Source organism: Pipistrellus kuhlii, unplaced genomic scaffold, assembly GCF_014108245.1.
Source record: "Pipistrellus kuhlii isolate mPipKuh1 unplaced genomic scaffold, mPipKuh1.p scaffold_m20_p_31, whole genome shotgun sequence".
NCBI classification, from domain to species: Eukaryota; Metazoa; Chordata; class Mammalia; order Chiroptera; family Vespertilionidae; genus Pipistrellus; species Pipistrellus kuhlii.
The window spans coordinates 642,829-654,995 of record NW_023425531.1 but is presented as its reverse complement, the minus strand read 5'-3'; the positions used below and the strand labels follow the sequence as shown (position 1 = coordinate 654,995).

The 12,167-nt window shown below is 43.8% G+C and overlaps 1 protein-coding gene across 1 annotated transcript in view; it reads left to right on the top strand.

Moving 5' to 3' along the window:
• Positions 1–12,167, top strand: part of DNAH3 (dynein axonemal heavy chain 3) — a 173,778-nt gene that overhangs the window by 14,225 nt on the left and 147,386 nt on the right. Inside the window, 3 exon segments of the mRNA XM_045589319.1 lie at positions 2,694–2,819; positions 3,862–4,057; positions 6,444–6,623. Of these exon segments, the coding sequence (XP_045445275.1) occupies positions 2,694–2,819; positions 3,862–4,057; positions 6,444–6,623 (502 nt within the window).

Sequence of the window (12,167 nt, the reverse complement as noted above, 5' to 3'; positions counted from 1 at the left end):
CCGCAGGGATGGTGAAAGTCCGGAGCAGGCAGGGGTCTCCTTTTTTTCTCTTAAGTTTTTCTAAATTGAAATAAAACTCACCCCTTTGAAGTGTACAATGCGGTAGCTTTTAGTATAATTCCAGATTTTTACAACCCTCACCACTCTTCAACTCAAGAATATTTGTATCCTCCCCCGAAGAGGCATGAACCTCTCAGCAGTCCTCACACCCTCCCTCCCCCAGCCCCGGCCACCCTCTACTCTCCGTGTCTGGCCTGGCCTCACTGGACATTCCCTGGAACGGAGCCAGGCGGTCCTTTGTGCCTGGCTGCTCCACAGCGGGGTGTGTCCCAGCTTCACCGGCAGGGAAGCTGCCTTAGGACACACGCCCTTCTTCCGCGAGGGAGGCCTCTCTGGGTGGCCGGCCTGCGTTTTGTTTGCACGTCCTCCAGTTGCTATGGGAGAAAAGACTCTGGTTCTATGGGCCCCTCAAGAGGGGGTGCCACTTCTGGTGGGAGACCAGGCCACCGGAGTTCACTGGAAGTCGGGCTGCCACCATCGGTTCTTTACTAGAAAAGTTAGAGGCAAATACGTTTATTAATTTTGATTGGCTGAGCCTGGCCGCTCAATACTTTGTCTGGGGAGGATCTCTTGGAATGGGTTTTTATCTTATCACATTCTTAGCTTTACCTATATATTTTTTAAAAGGACTGTTGGGGAAGTCAGCCTAGGACTTCCTTCTTTGAACTGAATTCCATTTTCTAAGGCTTTGCAGGTGTCAATCAAGACACTGAAATAAAAGAAGGAAGTTTCTCACTGGGTGGAAGTATGTTGAGTAATAATGCTCTTGCTCTGTCACTACAGAACTTCTGGTTTGAGCAAGTTCACCGCTCTGGGCCCGCTTCCTTATATGCAAAGTGGGAATAACAGCAAAGCGCCCTCATGTGGCTGTGGGGGAGGTGCCTGGGACAGTGCAGGGCACACAGTGGTTGTGCCCACAGCACTGGGGTCTCCATGCCCTGGAGCATGCTGGGTAAGAGCACAGTGGGGAGCAAGTTGTGTGGCCAGCGGGCAGCGCTGCTTTAACTACAATAGTGTTTTCAGCCTCAAAACATCAATCAACCTGAAAATTAATGAGGAGCTCCCTCTCAGCCTGGTGGCATGGCCAGAAGCTCCTGCCAAGGGAATGCAGCGTGAGTTTAATTGAATTATGCAATGAAGATGGCAAACTATTGAACCGATCGCCGGTACTGAGAAGGAAGGATGTGTACCATGTGCTTTTCATGGCTCTGTGGAAGGTTCTGTAGGAAACAGAGGTCAGAAACGAACCAGAATCATTCAGAAGGCTTTTGTTAGCTGAATCAAAAAATTCACAATAAGGGAGATTTTTCAAGGAAGTGATACAAAGTAATTTTCTTATATGGCCTGCACTATTTAGCTTTAAACATTCTGAAAGGTCATTTCATTGTCTGTGGAGGGTGAGATGTTTGGGGACAGGATGAGGGTGTGGTCTCAGAAAGAACAGATTTTCTAGTGATTGGGGATTTGCTAGGATTCAATGAAGATGTGCAGCATCGTTCTCAGATGATGCAGGGCCACTGTGGCTGGTGGCAGCATGTGTGGTGTTGAGTGCTCAGGCCCTTCTCCCCGGCAGTGCCCTGGCCTGGCTTGGCCAGGCAAGGGAGGACTAGGCTTATTCTCTGCCAAGAAGGACCCAGGCTGCGAGTTTTAGGAGGAAGGCCGCCTGAAAGTCATTATAGCGAGTGAGGAGAAGGAGAGCAAGAATGGATACGAGCTGGGAAGCAGCTGAGATCTCCTGGGGGAAGTGACCAGTGCTGGTGATTTCAGCGTGATTATAACCGAATGGAGGGCTGCCATCCGCTCTGATCCAGGGAGAGGGCTGGTGGCCTCAGAGCAACTTAGTGTGGTGAAGAGTAACTTAGCATTGATCTGAAAGAAACAGAAGAGATGGGAGCGTCTCAGAGGAGGGTGTTCGTTCCACAAATGCTCTTTGAGTGCCTGCATCGCGGAGCTGTGTGCGGAGGAGGCTAGGTGTCTTGGTGAACTGTCAGGGGTGGGGCAGTGTTGGTTTTTTTGTAACAATATTTTTCTTGATTTCAGAGAGGAAGAGAGAGGGAGGGAGAGAGAGAGAGAGAAACATCAATGATGAGAGAGAATCATGGATCGGCTGCCTCCTGCACATCCCTCATGGAGGATCGAGCCCACCACCCAGGCATGTGCCCTGACCAGGAATCAAACCGTGACCTCCTGGTTCATGGGTCGACGCTCCACGGCTGAGCCGCACCAGAGTGCTGCACAGTGTCATCTCAAGTAGCTCAGTAGCCCACCAGATGGCGAAGATGCTCTGTGTGGCTGGTCCTCTGTCCTCACTGTGTGTGAAGGATGTTGGTCCATTTGACATCCCAGTTCTCAGTCGCCAAATACAAAGTGGGCACTCAAACCCCATCCTCCATGGGGACACCCGGCACGACACACAAGAAGATTCAGAGAACTTCGGCCGAGCAGCTCACTGACGTGCTCTTTGTGAACTTTTTGTGGACTGTCCCCTTCTTCCTCAGACTCCCCAGTTTTTCAGATCTCCTTAGTTTTTGTCTGTTAGCTCTCCTCTTACTGAACAAAGAACACATGTGCCTCTTGAGCCTGTCCTAGCATTTTGTCATGAAGCTGAGCTGTTCTCCCCCTCCTTCCGGCAGGTTCAGAGACCTCAGGTTTGTTCGCACAGCGGAGTTACTGGCGGGGAAGCTGCCTCTGCAGCCCCAGGAGTATCAGGATGTGATCCGGAAGCACTGCACAGAAGCACGCCAGGTCCTGCTCAGCAAGTCAGTACCTGGCCTGGGTGCTGGATCCTAAGACAGGAACCTCTCTGCATGAAAACCCAGTCGCAACCCAGGGCTGCAACGTTGCTGACATCTTTCTGTCCCCTTCTTTCCCGTGCCCCCAGCTTCGGGTCTCCTCACACCCACTGTGCAGCAGTCCCACCCAGTCTCCCTTTGCTTTTAAACACTCGCATCACCACTGGTGTAAGGGGACCCCTTCCAGCCCCTCCTCTAAAACCCTCAGGCCTCGCTGGCCACAGGACAGTGCAGTGGCCCAATCAACAGCCCCCAGGTTCCCAGGTTAGAGGGTTTCAGTCACTCAGACAACTCCTTTAGTTTTTGTGAATACATGCAGGACTACGTCCAGATAAATGAATTCTCTTATGAGAAATGATTATGATAATGCCTTCCACTGGGTTTTTACGTATCAGAGAATATGTACTAGTGAGTGTGTGCAGGAGCTGGCGCTCGGCAGCTGCTTAGTAAATATAGTAACTATTGCCTCTGACCAGGACTAGTACTAGCACTTCTAGATGCGAGGACAGTAGTTTCTGGCAAGCAGGAAGGAGACGTAATGGATAGAGAGGCCAGTGATTCCCACTGGGAACTGGGAATTGGAATTTGGGGAAAGAAGAAAGGACCAATGAGGCATCCATTTCTTCTTTTCTAATTTCTCCTCCCAACTCCTGAACAGCCACTGCCCCAGTGTAGTTTCTTCTCTGGAGTTTCTTTTCTCCTCTCCCTCTCCCTTTCCCCTAAAATCTGAGTCGTAGACCATGTGCCATGGAGAGAAGCTGAACCAGACATTCCAGTTCCTGAGACCTCTTTGCCCCAACCTCGTATTACAACGAAAAAATTGTAGGCTCTTTCAGCAGAACGTGGCCCTAGAACTCTTGTCCCTCTGGGTATTGTTAATGGAAGAACAGTCCGTCAATTCAAATCTTACCTCTTCCTTCTCAGGAGAGCAGTGCTGGCAGTGGAGGCAGCCAGATGTGAAAGACCAATTCGAAAAGGTTCTCACCGGGCCACCTTCCTGTCTTTGCAGGTGGATCCCCAGCAGTGCTCAGCTTTTTGTCACCCAGAAGGAACAGTGGGTCCATTTTGCGCCCAGGAGTGACTACGACTCCTCCAGAAACATCGAGGAATATTTTGCTTCTATTGCATCATTCATGTCACTCCAGCTCAGAGAGTTGGTCATTAAGTCTCTTGAGGATCTTGTCTCCTTCTTTATGATACACAAGGTGTGTAGGGGGCCACAAACAAGCCCTTTTCAGGTATAAATGACTAAGATAGAATCAGGAATGAGCCAGAACAAAAAATAAAAATCTTGATTCGAAAACACTTCCGATCCTTATCCTATATAATAAAAGGCTAATATGCAAATTGACCGAATGGTGGAATGACTGGTTGCTATGATGTGCACTGACCACCACGGGATAGATGCTTAATGCAGGAGCTTCCCCCTGGTGGTCAGTGCGCTCCCACAGGGGGAGCACCGCTCAGCCAGAACCTGGGCTCATGGCTAGCAAGCGGCAGCACTGTGGATGGCAGACATCCCCCAAGGGCTCCTGAACTGTGAGAGAATGCAGACGAGCTGAGGCACCCCCCGAGTGCACAAATTTCATGCACCTGGCCTCTAGTTAGTTTACAAACTAATGTGAATATACAGCAAGCTTTCATGAGATAATTTATTAAATTGGTAAAAAAAAAAAATCTACAGAAATGTAGAAGTTGTGAAGAAAAATATTTAATAAAATGGAATACATAGCCTTTATAGTAAAGGATATGGCCACATTCTCATCCTATCAAAGGACAGGGTTGGAAAACATTGTTATCAGCCTTTAGCTTGACGTTTAGGGAGTGTTGTGTGTACCATTGCAGATACTGACTTTCGTTCTTTGGTCTTTGAAAGGGGCATCTCTAAAACCAAAGGGCTTTGTTGACATAATTAATAATTTCCCTCATGAAATGACTTCGGTGAAGTTGAAATAAAAACCAAAAACACTAAGATCTGGTTTTCAGAGCATCACAGTATCCCCTAAACTTCAGGAGGTAGGAATCAAGGATGATTCTTTTGGATTTTATATTATGTGGACATCGCACCTTAAAAAGAATAATATAAAGATAAATTACCCGGTTATAAAAGGTTAAGTTCTAAGCATTTGTCTGAATTAAATAAAGATGAACTATTGCCTTCTGATAAAACAATATAGACACAAGTGCTGTTGAATTTAGACGGCAGTGTTAGCACTCTAACGAGATCAATTTATAGGTATTGTAAGAGTCTACTCCACTAAGCAGAAGAGACTCAGCTGTGTGAACAGATCTCACTCTAAAGTTGCACACAGAGGGGAAAAAGAAAATCTTCATAGGGCTGAAGGAAGAGGGCAATTTATGGGTATTTGATACATAGTAGGTGTCAACAAATGTTTACCAGTCATCCTTAAACTGATCTAAAAATGTCTAAAAGCAATTAGTCAGACAAGTACCATGTTTCCCCGAAAATAAGACATCCTTCAAAAATAAGACCTACTGACAGGTTTCCTTCTGAGTGAAATATAAGGCATCCCCCTGAAAATAAGGCCCCCCTCAGCTAAACATGAGAGATTTGGTCCACTGATTATGAAAGAAATGGAGTCACAAGAAATTTATCAGGAAATTCAGGAATTGGATTATTATATAGAAGATGATGACATGACTGTCATTGAGTAAATGAGTAAATTCTTGATACTGTAGGATTCACAGTTTGTCTGGTTTGTGTTGACAACTACCGTACTACCGTACCGTATACAGGTAATAAATTTCCTTTATTTTCATTTAAATGTGTACCATATTCTTCTTCATGGAAAAATAAGACATCCCCTGAAAATAAGACCTAGTGCATCTTTGGGAGCAAAAATTAATATAAGACACTGTCTTATTTTCGGGGAAACAGGGTACTTCTCAGCTGCCCTATGGCAGTTTCATTAGGCCCTGCCTTTTATGGAAGGCATCTTGAATTACTAGCTTGTGTAGAGAATTATGAATATCTCTACACCAATATTTTTATTGTGGGGAAGCTTGGCATTTTAAGTGTCTAAAATAGACTATAGGCTCATTAGCAACATCATTTATTTGCAGTATGCAGATAATAATTATATGCTTGAATTCATTCAGCAAATTACTATTGAGTACCTACTATGTGCTAAACATAGTCTTGGATATTTTGGAAGAGATAGATGGTTCAGACACAGGTCCTGCCCTCAGGCTAGCATAAAATAGAAAAGATAACATGTACTTATAAATATCTACAAGAAAGAAGGATTAAATACCCCGAGGAAGTGGAAATATGGAAGCTCAGAAGTGTAGGAGATTTTGAGATGAATTTTGAAGGATGAGGAGGGTTTGGAAATATCGATGCAGGAATTTTAAAGCAAAGTCAACGTACTGAGTAAAAGCTATGGGGAAGGGAAGAGGATGAGCTCAGGGTGGACTGAGCCAGCCTTGCCCTCATTTTAAGCATGGGCAGTGCATGATACCCTTCACGCCCTTGTTCGATGCTTGTGGTGCTAGCAATGGTACAGGCCGCTCCCTTAATTCTAGAAGGCCCTGTTTTGTGACAGTTGCCATGTCTTGTGTCTCCTGAAGGACGGGAATGACTTTGAAGAGCCCTACCAAGAGATGGAGTTCTTCATGCCTCAGCTAATCATGATCAAACTCAAAGTCAGGGAGCCCAACATTACCTTTAACCCATCTTTTGATGATTGCTGGGAGTTAATACGCAACTCTTTCTTGGAAATTATTGAAAACTCTAAGAGGATCCCCAAGGTATGGTATTCACTTACTCATATGTTGGTACTTTTTTTTTCCTTATTGCATAAAGTATTTTAAAATAGCTATTTATACAAGATATCCAGTCAGGGAAGTTTTAGTTTGGGAGTTCTAACCTGAGTATACCTTCGTGACCCCTGGAAGAGAATTTGGATCATGAAGACACGCCCATGCAGAACTGTGCTTCTAACAAGAGCATTAAGAGTTACTTTGTGGGAGAGTAGAGTCCCCCAAGATGCCCATCTCCAAAGGGCAAATGTGTCCCAAGCTGAATGCAACTTGGGTTGATAATTCACGATGGAGCAGTTGCCATGAACTTGCCAAGAATCTATACAAAACTTTGTCTAATTTAGCTCTTGAGATTCCATGTTTGTTTTGTTTGTTCAGCCATTGTGGGTGGCTAGGAGAGGGAGTGAACACTCCCTTCCTGGCCTGAGCCCTTTCCAGCTTTCTTCCTGGGATGACATCACTAGTCAGATCCCAGACAATGGTGAACAGAGTCCTAGGGCTGGACTCCTTTGTGCACCATCTTCTGTTTCCTTCTGGGTGGTTGGTGTGGCGAGGGAGCCAGTGTCAGGTGTGGGCTCACATAGGGAAGGGACCTATGGGATGCTCCTCTTCCCTCTTTCCTGACCACGTATGTATATGATACTTGAATGCTCTTAAGCACTCCTCTCTCTGTAGTTCCTTACTGAGAGGGCTGGTTTTGAAGCTCAAAATTCAAGTTGGGTTTGTATGGAAGCACATGAAACCAGTGCTCCAGTTGGTTTCAATCTAAATTAGGGGTTTTGAACCAAACTAAGCCTGGTTAACAAGAAGACTGAGTGTGTGAAGGGGGAAGAAACATGCATGGTGCTCCTTCAATCAATATCCTGAGGAAGGAAACGAAAGAGCAGACCTGTAATTGGAATGAGAGTGTGGGACTTAGGGACAGATAAAATGCACTCGGCCTGAATTCTCCCTCACTCTGCTGAGCAGCAGTGTCTGTAAGCATCTGAGCTGGGAGCATGCAGGGCTCATGTGGCTGCTACTACAAACAGCCCAGGGGAGCCAGTAACAGATTCAGTGGATTGTGATGCCAGGAAGACCCAGTCACAGGTCACAGTTTGCACCAGGTTTGAAAGCTAGGCCCAAGTGAATGCCAATGACTTTATCCAATTGTGAGAAAAAGGCCCGGAGTTCTCCATCTGGCTTCTGCCAACACTCTCAGACTATTCTGTCTCTGAATTGGGTAAATGTAAAAGAATAGTTCTTCATATTGAATATGTAAAAAAAATAATAAAATAAAAAAAATCCAAGAACAGCAATAAATAGACAGCACACCTAGTCCCTACCAGTCATATATATTCTGTTGTTGTTTTTTCATATATTTTTATTGATTTCAGAGAGGAAGGAAGATGGAGAGAGAGATAGAAACATAAATGATTAAAGAGAATCATTGATTGGCTGCCTCCTGCACACCCCCCACTGGGGACCAAGCCCACAACCCAGGTATGTGCTCTTGACCAGAATCGAACCTCGGACCCTTCCATCCACAGGCCGATGCTCTACCACCAAGCCAAACTGGCTAGGGCTAGTCATATAGTTTTACATGAATTTTAGAAATTGGAAAAAGTCAGCATGAGATGTTTGATAATAGCTCTCAAGGTGCAGAAGGAAAGCATATTTGTGAGAACTTAGTAAAGGAAACAAAAGCATATTTTAGAAAATATTTATCTTCATAAAAAACAAAATTGAAAGGGTTCTGATCAAGATGGTAGCATAGGTAAATGAGGTACTTGAATCCTCCCATAACCACATCATTGTTACAACTAAACTACAGAACAACCATCATTCAGAACTGCCTGAAACCTAGCTAACCATAAGTCCTATAACTAAGGATAGAGAGAGGAAGCCACATTGACATTGGTACAAAAGGCAAAGATTCAGAATGGGCTGTCCCCACACCCTGCAGGGCGGATAAAAATCAGGAGGTCCCTTTGAAGAGCAAGGGATCCTAACCTCACAGCAGGCCCTTCAGCCTGGGGCTCCAGTGCCAGGAAGAGAAATCCCCATACCCTCTTGCTATAGAAACCAGTGGGGATTGAAGCTGAGGGAGACAGAGGGCTGCTAAAGCCCACACAGTTCCTCCCACCAACAGGTTTATTCAGACTCACTCCCTCTAGACTCCAGTGCTGGGTCAGCAACTCAAACTGCAACAGGGACATAAGGAGGAGCACTGAATAGTGTGACATTGGTGTGAAAGCTGGAGGGGCAGCTTTCTCCCAGACAGAAGTGCTGACAGAGGCCATTGTTCCTTTTCTGAGACCCCGCCCCACCCCTCAGAGTGGGCAGGTGGGCACTATTACGTCTAGTAATAATTAATGTTGTTTTCTAATACTTTCTAAAATCGAATTTATTTAAACAATACAACAAAATTTAATCAACAATATAGTTGCCGTTGTTTTCTACTACTTGTGCCCAACGCTCAGGAAGCACTTTAATCCCTCTGTTGTAAAATTCTTGTGATTTTGATGCAAAAAATTCGGTCAATGCATTTTTGAGGCATTCTTCATTATTAAATTTTTTTCCAAGAAGAAAGTTTTGCAAAGAACGAAACAAATGGTAATCGGAAGAGGCAATATCAGGAGAATATGCAGGTTGAGAGAGAACTTCCCATTCCAACTGGCGCAGTTTTTCAGCAGTGATTCTTGCAGTATGCGGTCCTGCATTATCGTGGTGAATTACGCCCTTCCGATTAATCAGCGCGGGTTCTTTTTCTCTTAAAGCTTGGGCTAACCTTTCCAATTGGGCACTATACACTGCACTTGTAATGGTTTGGTTAGATGGTAAAAGTTCATAAGGAAGAATTCCTTTAAAATTCCACCAAACACACAACATCACTTTTTTCGCATGCAAGTCAGGTTTTGGCGTGGGCTGCGGAGCCTCATTTTTGTCCAACCATTGAGGCCGCCTTTTCAAATTAACATACAGCACCCATTTTTCATCTCCGGTAACAATTTGCTCTAAAAACGGCAAACGGTTTTGACGAGACAGGAGCGAACTGCAAATTGTGACTCTTTGATTACGGTTGTTGTCAGTCAACTCATGAGGAACCCATTTTCCAAACTTTTGGACTTTGCCAAGTGCACGCAATTGATTGGAAATTGTTTTTTTGTGAACAATTTAAAGTTGTCGCAAGCTCTTGTTGGGTAATTTGAGGATTTTGCACCAAAAGAGCTTGAAGAGCTTCTTGATCAAAATTTGACACACGGCCTCGACCACTCTTGTCATCTAACGAAAAATTTCCCTCGCGAAATTTCTCAAACCAACGCTGGCATTTTCTGGCGCTAACTGCATCTTGACCAAGAGCACTACAGATGTTTTTTGCAGCCTCACTTGCTTTTCTTCCTAATTGGAACTCGTAAAGCATGCAGTGCCGAATATGCTCTTCATCCGCCATCTTCTTAGCCCTAGTTTTGCAACAAAAACCAAACCAAACACAAACTTTTTCAAGCAAAACTTGTTAATTGCACTTCACACGTTCTGTAGATACCACGTGTTTGAAGGTTATGTCAATACAAGTCAACGCCAAGCAAGATTTTAAACGAATGTTTAAAAACGGCATTAATTATTACTAGACCCGATATATCTGAGTCTCCATCAACCAGCTGACACTGTTAGCCCTGCCCTGGTGAGTCTCTGAGATCCCGTCCCACCCAACCTGTGAGCCCCATCTCAAGCCAATTCCAGTGGCTTTTCCACATAGATAGCCTATCTTGACTCATTCTTTAGACTTTTCTAAAATCTTTCAGACAAGCAGCATCTGGCCTCAGAGAGCCCTGTATCTCTAACTAAGTGGCCCCAGGCCCGGCACTAACAGCAGCAGGCCTTAGGTCACAGCTTGGCCTCTCCTGGGATTATACAAAACACCTACATACACAAGGCCACTCTACCACACTATGGAGATATAGTAGCTCTACCTAATACACAGAAACAAACAGAGAGAGGCAACTACAACGAGGAGACAGAGGAATGTGTCCCAAATGAAGGAACAGAACAAAACTCCAGAAAAAGAACTAAACAAAATCAAGACAAGTAATCTACTTAATGAAGAGTTCAAAACACTGGTTACAAAGATGCTCAATTAACTTAGGGGAAGAGTAGACGAACTCAGTAAGAACTTCAACAAAGGAATAGGAAACGCAGAAACAGTCCAGTCAGAAATAAAAAATATACTAACTGAAATTAAGAAAACATTATAGGAATGAACAGGGAAGTAGATGAAGCAGAGACTTGGAAGATAAGGAAACAGACAACCAATCAGAACAGCAAAAAGAGAAAAGAATAGAAAAATATGAAAATAGTATAAGGAGCCTCTGGGACCCCCTCAAGCATACCAACATCAGCCAAAAAGAGAAGAGAGAGAGCAAGATACTGAAAACCTATGTGAAAAAGTAATAACAGAAACCTTCCTAGACCTGCTAAAGGAAACAGACATACAAGTCCAGGAAGCACAGAGTCCCAAATAAGATGAACACAAGGAGGCCCACACCAAGACACATCATAACTAAAATGCCATAGGTTTAAAAACAAAGAGAGAATCTTAGAAGCAACAAAATAGAAAAGCAATTAGTTTTCTACAAGGGACCCCTTATAAGATTATCAGCTGATCTCTCAACAGAAACTTTGCAGGCCAGAAGGGAGTGGCAAGATATACTCAAAGTGATGAAAAGCAAGGATCTACACCTCAGATTACTCTATCCAACAAGGTTGTCATTTAGAATTAAAAGATATAAAGGGGATAATTGGTGATGGGAAAACAAATAAATAAATACTTAAAAAATAAAAAGGAATAATTTCAAGACAGATTAAGAACTTCCCAGAATAACAAGAAATGTCAAATGGTTTTCTTTAAGAAGAAGACAAAAAAGATAAAAATATGATTAATAAAATGGCAATAAATACATATCTATCAACAATTACTTTAAATGCAAATGTATTATACATTCCAATCAGAAGACATAGGGTGGCTAGAGGGATAACAAAACAAGACACTGCTGCCTACAGGAGACCCACTTCAGGTGAAGGCACACACAGACTGCAGTACAGGGATGGAAAAGATAATTCATGAAAATGGAAATGAACCAACAAAAAAGCTAGGGTAGCAAAAGAGAGTTCACCAGAGAAAATAGAGTTTAAATCAAAGTCTATAATAAGAGACAAAGAAGACCTGGCCATTCCACTCCTAGGCACTTATCCAAAGAAACCCAGAACTCTATTTCGAAAGGACATATAATCCAGCATTGTTTACAATAGTCAAGATATAAAAGCAACCTAAGTCCATCAAGAGATTAATGGATAAAGAAGTGGTGAATATATACAATGGAATATGACTCAACCATAAAAAAGAGTGAAATCTTGCCACCTGCAACAACATGAATATACCTAGAGGGTATTATGCTAAGTGAAATAGGTCAGAGGAAGACAAATGGCATGTGATGCCACTTGGATGTGGAATCTAAAGAACAAACTAAACAAATGAGAAGAGGAAACAGACCC